This window comes from Rhinatrema bivittatum, chromosome 12 (genome assembly GCF_901001135.1).
Source record: "Rhinatrema bivittatum chromosome 12, aRhiBiv1.1, whole genome shotgun sequence".
In the NCBI taxonomy this organism is placed as follows: domain Eukaryota; kingdom Metazoa; phylum Chordata; class Amphibia; order Gymnophiona; family Rhinatrematidae; genus Rhinatrema; species Rhinatrema bivittatum.
The window spans coordinates 19473357-19487445 of NC_042626.1; the positions used below are offsets into that span (position 1 = coordinate 19473357).

General features: G+C 45.0%; 1 protein-coding gene across 2 annotated transcripts in view; it reads right to left on the reverse strand.

Moving 5' to 3' along the window:
• Positions 1-14089, reverse strand: part of KIAA1324 (KIAA1324 ortholog) — a 90713-nt gene that overhangs the window by 12394 nt on the left and 64230 nt on the right. For both annotated transcript variants that reach the window (XR_003852163.1, XM_029572979.1), the window contains exons 14-21: positions 11290-11553; positions 10505-10678; positions 9137-9317; positions 8606-8702; positions 8371-8472; positions 7306-7432; positions 5639-5814; positions 4288-4452 (exon numbers count right to left, since the gene is read on the reverse strand). Coding sequence is in view for 1 of the 2 variants with exons in the window: in XM_029572979.1 (XP_029428839.1) it covers positions 4305-4452; positions 5639-5814; positions 7306-7432; positions 8371-8472; positions 8606-8702; positions 9137-9317; positions 10505-10678; positions 11290-11553 (1269 nt within the window). In the remaining variant the exon portion in view is untranslated. The remainder of the gene's footprint in view (positions 1-4287; positions 4453-5638; positions 5815-7305; positions 7433-8370; positions 8473-8605; positions 8703-9136; positions 9318-10504; positions 10679-11289; positions 11554-14089) is intronic.

A 14089-nucleotide genomic window follows, 5' to 3' on the forward strand; every position in this document is an offset into this window, starting at 1 on the left:
ACATTTCCAAACATCCCCTGAGAAGCGTGTTGGAGCAGATAGAGGTACAATTGTCTTGACTGTCACTTCTGGCGGTGTAGCTTCTTTACCTGTGGTGGTTGGTGAATTCATCTGTGTGTGCAGCTGGTTAAATGCAACAGTCAAATTCTCCAGTGTGTTCTGCTGTTCAGAGATACGCTGGGCCAGGCTTGGAATGGCCTGCAATGCGGTGAGCTGAGACGAATCCATGGAGCTAGCAATCTGTTATGGTTTTGAGGTGTTTGAGCGGATTCTTGGGTACTGTGGAAGATGACCACACCCATGGGGAGGAGCCCCGTGGGGAGCCACAGTACTGGGCTAGACTCAGGTCGCACAAACACAGAGTTTTGTCTTTTATTGTACAGCTGATGTATACCAGTAATGAGGTGATCCAGAGGTAGCAGTCCAGGGACCCTTGGCAGAGGGAACCCGTCTCACCAAGATGGTATAGGGAGATCCAGGTGAAGGTTCCCAGCACGGCAGAGCTGTAGATGAGACAGACTGAGAATTAGATTACTCACTAGATGGTAGCTGTAAGGTTGACGATTCCACCAGGCAGAAGTAAATGGTTACAGGCACTGAGGCAGGGAGAGCAGGCCCTCGAGGAGCGAGTACCTGATCCCAGTAAGGCACCTGAAAGAAAGCAGAGGGCCCCCGAGGAGCGGTACCCAGGTTAGAGAATACCCCGAAGGGCAGAGAGAGCTTCCAGCGGCAGCACAGAAGCGACAGAGTAGCTTAGACCGGACAATCCAATCCATTCGATCCGAGTCCTTGCTAACTCAATGAGCTAGCAAACAAGCGTAGGCTAAATACCCGGATGGTGTGACGTCACTCGAGGGGGACGCCCCGAGGTTCCCGCCATGACGTGGATAAAGACGTGGGTGGCGTGCGCGCACCCTAGGAGGTCCTTAGGAGAAACATGGCGTGAGGCTTTGCCATAGCCGTTCCGGGGACGCCGGAGGATGCGGCTTGCAGACGCGGCAGTAGCCATCTTCCCAAGGCTAGCGGGGAGAGCGGAGAAAAAGGTGAGGCACAAGGGTCGAAGCCTTCTGAGACCGACGGATGCAACAGTACCGTAGGGGTCACTTCTTGTCCCCTCTCCCCTGGAGTCAGTAGGCCTAGCAGAGCCTGGGGAACCACAAAAGCAGCAGACTGTGTGGCCTGCAGTCATTGCAATTGCACTAGAGTGGTGGGAGGGTTGCGGAGACGTGGAGGCAAGCTACAGGCACAGTTTGGAAGGGAATAAGCCAGGAGAAAGTGCCCATGCAGTGCTGGGGAGACTTCTGCCTGGGGTGACTGCACTGAGCTCTGAGAGAAGCAGCTGGCCCTGGACTGAGACTGGGAAAGAGAGGGGGCTGGTGCAGAATGGGGAAGGGCTGGCAGCAAGCAAGAACTTTACAGCAGGATGCAGCAGTGCTGGACTGGTGGGGCTGACTGTGCGAGCACATAAGCAGCAGCACAACAGTAGCATGTCATGTTTGTGTGTCTGTGTCAGAGAGTGTGAGACACACACACTTTTGTCTGTGGGGGTATATTTGCTCTGACACAGACACAGACACAAACACACTTTCAGTGTGTGGGTGTGTCTGAGACAGAGTGTGTGTCTTTGTGGTTGTTAGTGTGTATGTGCCAATAATGTTTCTGCAACCTAGAAATTCTGTTTGTGACTGAGCGTGTGTGTCTGACACTGGTTGGCAGTGTTATTACTTGCAATTGGTTCAAGAGCCAGACCAGGAATCCAGAATATATCTCTATTAGAGATACAAGCAGATATGTAGGGGGCCCAACCAATTTGCATGGATGGAATGGGGTCTGCAACTCTGCTCACCCGTGGTCTCTAGAATGTGTTCAACTTCTTACTTATTTAGGAAAGATTAAGTTTATTTTGGAGATATTTTGGCTCAGTTCGGCTGGGTTTCAGGGTTGACTTAGTGTGCTTTTGGAAGCTGTTGATACGCGTGCTGCAGGGAAAGTGCATGAAGGCATCAGATACCCCATGGGCCAGTTTTGAAAAAAGTCCCTGGGCCAATATTTTCCTTCAATCCACCCCTGGTGCCATTGCCACCAGCAGGAAGGTCCTGCAGCAGCGCAGAACAGCGACATGGTGGGGAAAATCCCACCAGCAAAAGCTCGGAGCTTCAGTGGTAGAGGCCAGAGGCACCGCTGGCATTTCCTGGAGCCGGCGTGGCAGCAAAGAACAGGTGTATATGTGAGAGGGTGCCTGTGTGCCCCACTGTTGCCTGCAACAAGTCAGCCCCTGGAAGTGCTTTCTTTGTTGGAAAAATGCTTCCTGGATGCCTGACTCCTGTACCTCCTGAAGGTGGCCCTTGTGACCCTCTACAAAGAGAGACCCTTCTATACAAAGCATATCAGCTAGCCTTTCCTGAACATCTTCACTATGTTCATCTCCATCCATTGGAGAGGCCCTTGATACTGTTTGTAAGATGTTTTCCATACCCCTTGCTTTGAGCCAATAGTGAACAGAATTCAGCTTGATCTTCTTGAGGGAAGAGAGTTGGTGAATTTTTATGCCTTTTCCAAGATAGCATGCACAGTAGGGGCCTTAGGTTTGTCAGGGCTCCTCAGAGGCTTAATTTTGATGACCTGTAACCAAATGGGACACTTTTTCAATTTCATTTTCACTTGCCATGAAGCTACAATGAAAGTTCTAACATGAATCTTTTGAATATTCTTTGGGTGACATTAGATAAATAATCAAATGCTAAAATGGAAAGAGTCACTTCCTTGCAAAAACTTCATCCCCCCAAATATTTCTGGCAAATTTTTGGGGCTCCCCTAAAGGTGTGGCGACCCAAGCAGTTGTCCAGTTTGCCACCCCTCAAGATAACTACTGGTGTGCAAGTGTTGGACCATTTTGGTTAGTAGGACGCTGTGTGGGACTGAAGCAGACCGTTCTGAAAATGCTTTTTCCTGAATCAGTACAAGGTCTTGGGGCACTGAGACGTGCATCTGGCTTTCTTCGCACATTTCAGGATGGATTCAGTCACCCCTGAGGGCTGCAGCATTCGGGGCTGCCTGGACACAATACTAACTGTCCAACTTGTTGCCAATGGGGAGTACAAAGTAGTGGGGGTTTCCCACATCCTCTTATACATGTCCTGGTGGAGAGGGTGGACAGGCATGACCACCATCTCTTTCGGGGCACTCAGATGCTTAAGGAGAGTATTTTTCATACCTTTGCACAGTAACTATTGTCATTTCAGTTTGAAAGTCTGGTGCAATTTGGAAACTTTTGACATGCCAATTATAATTCAAAATAAACTTTTGGAATCACGAGGGTGCTTCATCTTGAGTGTTTTTTAAACTGTTTTCAGAGCTTCTCAGACTTATAATTAATAAGCATTATTACACTGATAATGAGGACAGAAACACATCATGTCCATCATAGCCACCTGATGAGAGGTGAGCTTTGCAGGATGGTGCATAGCACACAATTTACAAAAGCAGGATTATGCCCCATGAACTACAGTCTATGATAAAAAATCTCTAAATATATCAGGCTCCACCCAGCATATATTTGTTCCTGAAAACCTCTTTCCAGCAGACCACTGTCCTACCAAAGTATTCCACTGACACTGAACGAGGAGGCACAGGTTAGGTTTCTGCTCTGACAAAAACTGCGCAAGAATAGATTTCATGACAGGCATTGATATATGAGAATGAGGTACATTGGATGGAACATCTGAAGGAACAAAAACCCCCTTACATCCCAGAACAGTCCAGAGCTCAGTGACACAGCTGCATACAGATCACGCTAAGCCATCACAGTTTCTTACAACACTGTATACAAATTCACTTGGCAACTGCACAATTCTGAGACCCAGAGCTGTGACAAGACTGCTGGGTACTAGACAGGCTGTTGGCTTTGATATTTTTATAAATTGTGATTGATGATACTGGTCAGATCGCAGCTGTTCAAGCCTATGCCAGCGGGTTGTATGGTTAGGATGGGATTCCTTATACAATACTGCTCTCTACTGTCAACATGTATACACAGCCTCCCAGAAAGAAAAGGTCCTGAATGGTAAGAAATAGAAAGGAAAGACAGAACCTAAGCATGCATCTACAATTGGGAAATATAAGGGAATGTTTATTTAAGAAATTCATCTTTAACAGCACTAGCCACATCTGCTAGCCCTGCTGTCTTTCGGAAGGGGCTGCTATAGACCACTGGCTTTCCCCTGAACAAGGCCACTCTTCACCTGGAGAACTTTGAGCACACACAAGCGATAGGAAGGATGGAGCTACCTTTGCAGTGAATGACTTTATCTTCCCAAGAGAGATTTGCTGCTTGCGAATATCAGATCATCTTCCACGTCTTCGCCTTCCATAATAGCACAGCTGTCTGCAGCTGGCAGCTCTCCATCCTTGGCTGTAGTATTCATCACCAGTTTGGAGTATTTATACTCCAACCTAAAGGCAGTAATGATATGATTTTACAGTGAAGCACACTAAACCAATCAAGTACAAAGAGAAAAACACGGCAATGTAATGTTCATGTGGTAAGAAACATTCCTTGCATATAAGAATCTATTGGGTTGCTTGTTTTTGCCTGCTCTATGACTTTCCCTGCGTTTTCCTGGTTAAATACCAGTGTTTCCCCAACCCTCTCCTGGAGGCACACCTAATTGTTCAGGATATCCATCAGGAATATACATGAGATAGATTTCAATACCCTGGGTCTCCAATCTATTTCAGGCATAATCATTGTGGCAATCCTGAACAGCTGACTGGCTAGGAGTGCCTTCAGGAGAGGGTTGAGAAAAACCCGAAAAAGACCAAAATATAGGGAAAGCATTTTTCAAAAGTTATTTACCTGGGTAAAAGGGCTAAAAATAGTAGGGTTCCACAATGAGCATCTTTTCAGCCTCATTAGGAGAAGGCATTTCCGGGGGCAGAAAATAATGAGCGTAGATTACATTTTCATATCTACGTGCATTACTTTTTATGGAAATAATACCTGCACAAAAACCAGGCACACATGTCTTTGGATAAGTTACCCCTCAGCAATTTCAGAGTGAAAGTATCTGCTTATTTTCACTTTGAAAATTTGTGCAAAGTACTTGCAGACTTTGCAGCAATGTGGCAGCTTGAAAGTCACCGATTAAAAGCGCTGTAGTACTGAAATAACAATATCAGGGGAAACAGAGAAGTCAATCTTCAAAGGGGTCTGTCTGGTCAAGTATGGGGCTTAGCGGGAGAAACCCAGAGTTTTAAATGACCTTGGCCGCTAAAGGATACATTTATTAGCTGGGTACTGGACAAATGGGGGTGGCGTTCCAGGAGTGGGGTTGATATTGGGCACCACTTGGCTAAATGCAGCCATTAAGTCTGGTTGCTGTGAGTGATAAACTAAGGTTAGCTGGGTAAAGTCCCGCTGAACATCCTGGCTAACTTTCTTGCTCCCCACGCTGCTCTCTGACTCCACCTGCTGGTAGGGATACACAACCCACTTCTCTGGACTGATCTGGGTATGTTCAGGAACTTGAATTAAACCCAACTTAAATTATCTATTTTCAACATATTGTTGGTGACAAAACGTCCTCAGGAAAACAGGCAGTTGTCTGATACCAGACTTCTGGGCCAGTGTGGTACTTGCTTTTGGTTTTTCTTCCAGAAGTAGCAGGTCATCACCGTCAGCAGGGCGGCGGCACAGGTACCCGCAGAGATGCCCACTTTCAGCCAGAAATCCATGTTTTTACAGATGCTCACTCTCTGTTCGGGCAGCATCCCTCCTTTGCACAGCCTGGGCTCCCGCCACACGTAAGTAGTTTTCTACAAGGACAGGCTGCCATTAATCGTGGAGTCTCATCCTAGCTGCCAATTGCTAGGGGACATGCTAACTTGCTTACTTAGTATTTGAGGGCCTATCACAACTATGTTCTTTCATACATCAGATTGATTTAAAACCGGTCTCTTCATATATTCGAGCCTAGGGCCCTAACAGACAAAGAATCTCCAGTGTATGGTCAGTATGAATTGGGAAAGAGGCGGTGGCAGCTGATTTCTTGCCCAGGCCTGGTGGAGCCGAAGTTAATGTCGTTCCACTGAGGCCTAGCTAGAATTGCTGGCATTTATTCTGCCTGTGGAGGAGGAGGTGGTATCAGTGGCCTCTTTGCTGAGGCCTGGGTTGGGAAAGAGGTGGTATCTTCCGGGCAGGCCTGGCAGATGACAGGCTGGCAGATTTCCACATGGGAAAAGAAGTGGTGACTTATTGTTATGCCTGGCAGAGACAGGGGTCAGTGATTCCCAGTAGAGCTCGAGGTGGCGGCTTCCAGTGGGCCTGGCAGAGGAGGAGGCTGCAGCTTCTCACATGAGGGAAGAGGTGGCAGTTTACAAGTTAGGCCTAGTGGAGGAAGGGTCAGTGGTTTCCTATCAAGTACTTGGGTGAGGGAAGAGGTAGAAAATTCCGGGTGGGCCTGGTAGAGGTGAGATCAGAAGTTTCCCCCTGGGCCTGAGTAGGGGAAGAGGTGTTGGTTACTGACCTCATTAGTTTTTCCTACAATACTGGACTGATATTTGGCCTGTTTTATATTCAGGCTAATATGGTAACTTCAGTAAGGCACCTCATTAGTCGTCTCTCTCTTTCATGCACTCTTAACACACTACTGAGCTTATCAGCTAAGAAGAAGGTTTCGCAAAGTATATAGAGGATCAGCTTTCAGAGGGATTTCCACGGGTTAACGGATGTCTACCTGCGGAAAACTCCCTTTGAAAACTACCCCAGATCTTCATTGTGGAAATGTATGTGCGCAACTGACGGTGTGCATGCTTTTCCCCATGGGGCAAATGCACAGTGCTGGGGGCGGGAGTGGAGCGGACCGGTGGAAGTATGCATGGGGATTTCATTTGGAAATCTCTGCACCCACTTCCTCCTGCTTTTCTCCACATACTTTGCACTTATAAAGTATGCAGGGGAAAGTCACCTTGCAGCACTAGACAGCCACTGAACTTTTAAAGGGAAACTCCACAAGGAGTTTCTCTTTAAAAATGTACTTGCAATCTTGAAGGTACCAAGTACCTACAGGGCTGTAAGTTGCCAGTTGCCACTGAATCTTGCCCTCATACTGAATTGCAAGAAAGATGAACTGAGAATTCTCTTACAATAAGCCTCATTTTTAACACATTTATGCCAACATGTTATAAAGAGAGCAGGTATATAGTAATTAATAATAACAGGCAGAAAGAATAAAATCAGAGAAAGACTTTGGAGAGGCATTATAAAATCGTATGCGTGCTGCTTCCGCTCAAGAGAAGCTCGGATACCTGAATACCATGCACACAGGCACTGACGATTGTATGGTAATCCTGACTGGAGCAGAGTGGGCAGGCTTCCACTGTCTCCCACAGGAAATGGAATGTACAGCCATCACAGGTTCCTTCGGGGCACTTGCTGAGAGAAAAAAAAAACAGGACACAGTGTCAGGCTGTTCGCAATCTGACTGCTGCAGGTAGCATCAGAGATGGTTCCAGTGCAGGCAAACAGTGTGCTGGCTTTACGGCAATTCCCCCCCCAAGAATGTAAAATAACAATTAGAACATGGATCTGTACGATGTCTGTCATGTAAACAAGATGCAAACAAGCACAGCATTTCAGAAACATGCAGCAGTCATCTCTCTGGTGGATGGTGTGAAATGAATGCTATATTATTGTTATAAGCAACATTACAATTATTGATAATAATAATGGGGGCAATGTTTATACTGTCCATGAGGCTTGCAGGGGAGTTTCCCTTTGAGAATTCGGGTGGGCAAGGGAATGAGGGTAATTTTCACCCGCGTGCTTTGAAGCAGGTGCAAAGTATGTGTATAAAAGCATGCATGGGACTTGAAAATTAAATTCCCATGCGTACTTTCATTCCTCCAGCCTAACCCTGACACCTTTTTTTCCCTGTGGTTAAAAGTACAGCACTCACACTTTTTCTCTCCCTGATTCAAACGACATTTTTACCCTTAACAATAAAAATCACAATACGAAGAATAATTATATTACTTAGTGGGTAGATGGAGGCACAGGGTCTCACAGAGAGGCAGTGCCATAGCAGAAACCTTTTATGCACTCATCAGTATACTATATCCCCTCCCACCAAACTTTTCACCCGGCTGGAGCTGCTCAACCAATCTGACTGATGAATAGCATCACCGACCACTTCTGTTATAGAATAAAAGAAGAAGTAGTTCTCTCAAGAAAACACACTGCTTATTCCTCCTCCCAAACAGCATGATAAACGTATCTTGGATTTCTGCTTAAGGCCCAGTAATATTCTTTAAGCAGCTGGAATCATATGCAGGGCATGCTGCGTATCAGTAATTTGTGATCACTCTGCTTACTCTGGCACAGACAGAGTCCCAGTGCCGACCTTTAAGAGATTACATCGTAGTCTTATTGTGGTGGCTCTTCCAGAACTGCACGACTGTGTCACTTCATTGGACCTGTGGACAAAGCAAACGCATAGAACAGTTTGAGCCATTCACACACTGCTGGGTCGCATGACCTATACCTATGTACTGAAGAATCACGACACAAGTCAGGCAAGGGTCACATGACCTAATCACTACACTTTACCTATAAAAAAAGATGAGATCAGGCAGGCCCATATTCTCCATGGGGAAGTTGTCAGCAGGACTGGTGATATTGTCCAGTGTTAAATCTGTTGTCACCCCTGAAGTTATAGCAAAGTCAAGAAATTAAACATGCACAATAGCTGCCCAAATGCATGTATGAATAGTTGCATGTCTGAATAATTGCATTCTCCAGGGCTCTATTATTGGCTGGAATTAACAGTAGTTCATCCCATGCATTTAGCTGGAACTTTCAGCATTTGTATCAGCTGAGACCTTAGCAAGGTCAACAGATCACAATCAAAATTCTTCAAAAATCTCCACCATGGCTTTGAAATCCTTTGGAATTTTCAATTCTTAAAAAAATCTGAAGAAAAATATCATTCTCATTACGAAAAACCTTGCCTCGTATTGCAGATGGAGGAGACTGAAGTTTGTAATCTTTTTTAACCCATCAGGGATCTATGAAGTTCCATCACACAAATCAATGTGAAATTTGCATCACCACATCACAATTCCTGAGAGCTGTACTCACCTATGAGGCGATCAGCCAGGCTTATGGGCTGGGATAACACCACTGATTTATAGCCCATCATATCAGAAAGCAGGAGGATGGACTGGCACCCGTAGGATGTGACAGATTTTGAAAACTTGGAGGCTTCATCTGGACTTCGGAAATCTGTAACGTTGTCTACACAGGTTGCTACCTTCTTCCCCTGTCGTGAAACAGAGGAAGTACCAGTGGGTTTCATGTAATTGTAGATTGGGATAGTAAAGGTTCTGTAACAGGTTCTGCTCCTGAAGTATTTCCAGACTGCTGCAAGTCATGGATTATAATGGTAGAAGAAAACGAATAAGTAAAAGAGGCACCAACACCTGTTAACAGGGATAGTGTTTGTTTTCCTTATGGTGTTGGGAAGTAATGACTTCCTGTTGAGATCTATTCTGACCCTTTCAGTTACTGCTGAAGAAAAATGGATAGTTCGGGTCTTTAATTAGGAGATCTGTATTTGACATGAATAATATTTATGTTAATTTATAGTTTGTAATTTTGTTAACTTATTGTTTGATTACTTAATTCTGTCCTATCTTCCGACATCCATGTTTTTACTCTCCCTGTTTTAATGTAACTTCTCATTTCCACCTATACGTTAATTGGTTTTCCCCTTGTTCTAATGTAAACCGGTACGATAAGACCTGGTCTTGAGTGTCGGTATAGTAAAAGAAGTTAAATAAATAAAAAATTAAATAAATAATATGGCAACACAGGTCAGAATTCTGGTACCAGGAATAATCTCTCTTAGTTCACGTCAAACTTTTCACTGTTATGAAGAGCAATATTTCTGCAGGTAAAAAAGCATTTTACCCATAGAAATGGGGGCTTTGAAAATTGCCCACATTGTTTGGAGGTGTTCCCAGTAGCAAGCTATGTTAAAAAAAAAAAAATGCAGGTACTTTTGTATAATCATACTACATGCTTGTTTCCAATGGAAAGAGCAGGCACAAATCGCTCTGGGTAATTTTTCCAGGTGCAATAATCAAAGCAAAGCTACGTGCATAGTTTAGCATTGATTAGTGGTGCAAGCCCCTATCAGTTTGCACCAACACAAGCAGTTTGATTCTTGCCCACATCATGAGTCCCAAACCACTGATCAGATCTCTGGATTCCCAGCCCAGTATTCTAGGACACTGCTTGGAGGTTTATTAGAAACAGCTGCTGTTACCAAGCCAAAGAAAGCTAGGCCACCAGGGATAAGCCCCTCACTCTCAGGCTAGAAAAATAAAAGGGGTGCCTGTTCCTGAGACTGTTGGTTTCATTAAAGCCTTGAACTGCACGTGAACGCTGCGTTTGGCTTTGGAATTTGTCAGGCCCACTCACCCAAAGGAAGCCCTCAAAGCTTACTTGATTTCCACAAATGGCGATGCTGAACTGATGGAAGTATTTCAGTCCTTTGGATGTGAAGCTGGGCCTACTGGTAAACGTGCTGCTGTTCGCCAGAGCGGAAAAGTCATATTGTAAAAGCCTTCCCTCCTTGCGGTGCGAGAACTGACAGTCATTGTAGCAGAGAGAATGAACCTGAGGGGAGAAGGACCAGTCTGTCTATTCCATTCTGATGTGCATTTATTAGTGACCTGAGACTAATATGTCTCAGGTCCCTGAGACAGGAATGATATCATTTCCTGTCGTGTTCTCTCAGATAACAGTAGCAGTTATTTTTTGTGTTCAGAGGTTGTAAAAGGCCACAAAGTCTCTGTATTTGGGAATCACAGCTGGACTACATTTGCTGGCTATTGCTTTTAAAGTGTCCGAAAGCCAGTTTTACTTTTCTTAAAATAAGGACATGATCTGGTAGGAATAATTCGTTTTTCAAAAACCAGAGAACTGCTTGAGATGTGTACCAGATATCTCTCTGCCAGCATCCAATATAAGAAACAAAAAAGAGAGATGATTCCCCTCCCTCCTCAAATATATTCTCCACCCCTGTTAATCCTGATCCCCCATCCTTCAGAATCCCTCCACCCCCCAAACAAAAAGGTGCTCTCAACTGGAGCTGGCAGGAGGATTCTCTTCCCTTATTGCTCTGACAATGACACTGATAGCCCCCCACATATTAGAGTTTTATTTAACTGAAATGTGATTTTTCTAAATCCTAGCCACAGTGCTACGAAGCAGTAAAGAGAGCGTACCTCATTGCTTTTAGTGCCAGGACCACAAGGGATGCAGGCCTGACTGCCGTATGGCTGGTGGGCTCTCAGGTAGGTGTTCGGAGGGCATGGGTAGCAAGTGCTGGAAAACTTTTCTATGTAGTTTCCAGCTGGACAGGAGGTACACAGAGATCCTGAGTCTGAAGATTCAAGGGCACAGGGTCGGCAGTAGGAGGCCACAGCATTCATGACATTCGTCACATTGATAGAGTAGAGTTTTGCAACATCATTCGCGTACTGTCTACCCTAAAATCAAAATATTTTCATGTCATTTACAGACAGCATATAAGTGATTATAAGCAGAACAGTTTGGTTTTGAGAATTGTGTTTTTGGAGGTCAATAGTTCCTTCCCAGGGGGATCAATATTGATTTGCTACAAGATAAAACAAAGTTACTTACTTGTAATAGCTCTTCTCTAAAGACAGCAATTTACCAGTCTCATAACTGGGTGATGTCTTCCTCATGCCGCCAAACCAGACAGTTTCTTTGAGAGCTTTCCAGGAACATCTAGCACGTGCTAGGTCCTGCACAGCTAATGAGCTCAACTTCAGAAGGAGAGGAGGCTTGGTGATGTGTCTGCGTGTCTGGTGAACTGCTGTCCTTACAGGTAAGAAACTGAGTTTTCTTGGAGGACAAACAGTTCATCTATCACACAATTTGGACTCCCTAGTTAATGGCTGACCTCAAATACAAAGGCAGAAATACAAAGAAAAACCTGCCAATAAGGAAAGGAAAGTATTTCAGCAGGTTAAAACTCCAAAAGTCAGCATACACTAATAAAACCAGATATTAGTGGGGCTGAAATTAGTCTCTATCCCTCAAAGAGATTGTGAAGAGCAGACCGCCCAAGCCTGTTCTTGCATCAGGAGTCTTTGTTTAAGCAGTTATGGGATGTGAATTAACTGAACTCCGCATCCCAGCCTTGTAGGTCTCTTCAGAAGAGGATGACTTTACATGGGTATCGACGCAGTCATACGCTAATTTTCAAAGGTATTTCCGTGGGTAAAATATGCACATTATTCCACCAAAACTACCTGCACACAATTACTCCTATTATTATGTGCACAGAAATCTTTTGGGAAATTTTACACACATGCACAAAAATACAAACCCCAGCCTTATCCCCAGGGATGCCTCTACTCAGTCCAGATAAACTTACACGCACACCTGACATGTGTATGTAAGTTTATCTGCATGTCGGGCAGGTCATTTCCATGCCTAAAACACCATTATTTTATGTGTGCATTTTCCATCTAATTTATGTGGGTTGTTACAAAATCACCCCCTATGAGCCTTGACATTCCATTATAAGGTTAAACCTGCCTGGGAATAAGTGAAGGATATGCAATCCACTATACAATTAGATAAGAGTTGTCTTTGATAAGACTTTCTTGCAATCCACAGTGTGAAGGACATGTTCACCTTTGTTGGCAAGGGGCCTTGGGAAAAATGTTGGCAGGACAATTGACTAACTAAAGTGAAGTCTGATAGAAACTTTGGATGAATGTGAAGTACCACCTTATTATGAAGCTCCCCAACTCTCGGGCCAATACAGTACAGTGCACTCCGGTGGAGCGCACTGTTAGCGCGCGTTTGGACGCGCGTTTTCCACGCGCTATTTTTACCCCTTATACAGTAAGGGGTAAAAGCGCGTGGAAAACGCGCGTCCAGCCCCCCCCAAAACTAATAGTGCCATCAACATGCAAATGCACATTGATGGCCCTATTAGTTATTCCCGCGCGATACAGAAAGTAAAATGTGCAGCCAAGCCGCACATTTTACTTTCAGAAATTAACGCCTGCCCAAAGGCTGGCGTTAATTTCTGCCGGCGCCGGGGAAGTGTACAGAAAAGCAGAAAAAAACTGCTTTTCTGTACACCCTCCGACTTAATATCATAGCGATATTAAGTCGGAGGCCCCAAAAGTTAAAAAAATTAAAAAAATTTTTTTTAATTGGTTGGCGCCCTGTGGGTCGGAAGACGGACGCTCAATTATGCGGGCGTCCGTTTTCCGAACCCGTGGCTGTCAGCGGGCTTGAGAACCGACGCCGGCAAAATTGAGCGTTGTCTGTCAAACCCGCTGACAGCCACCGCTCCTGTCAAAAAGGAGGTGCTAGGGACGCGCTAGTGTCCCTAGCACCTCTTTTTACTGCGGGCCCTCATTAGCATATTCTTCCCCCCTGAATTGCACGCACAGGAGAGCGGGCGCTCGCCCGTTCTCCCGTGACTTTTACTGTATCAGTCCATCTGTGTGCTAAAGTGACCACCACTTCCAGATCAGGTACTTAAGCCCACAGAATGGCAGGGACTCAGCTTGGTTAAAACCATGTTGAGGTCCTATGACACAGCAGGTGGCTTGATGGGAGGCTTCAGGTGAAGCAAGGTCCATGTGAATCTCCCTTCTACATAATGGTGGTACTCCCTGATTCCACGATAGTTTTGAGAACAGGCTCAGAAACATGTAGAAGGTGTTCAAGCAGTCTTGGTGTAGGGCAGGTAATCATGTTACAGGTAAGCAACTTCACTATCTCTTATAATCATAGAAACAGGGAACGCTACTTCATCCCAACTTCCAATCCTTTGCCCTGACAGCTTTGATATTGAAAGCAAAGTAATTTGTTCCTATGGGCTTTCCAATGCAATGTCTCAAATTCTTCTGCTTTCTAAGAAGGAATCCACCAGAAGGTCTTATTATTGTAAGTGGAAAAGATTTGCTGTTTGATGTGAGGGCAAGGCTCTAAATCCCTTTCTCCATGGACAGCAGAATAAACAGCCACACAAGC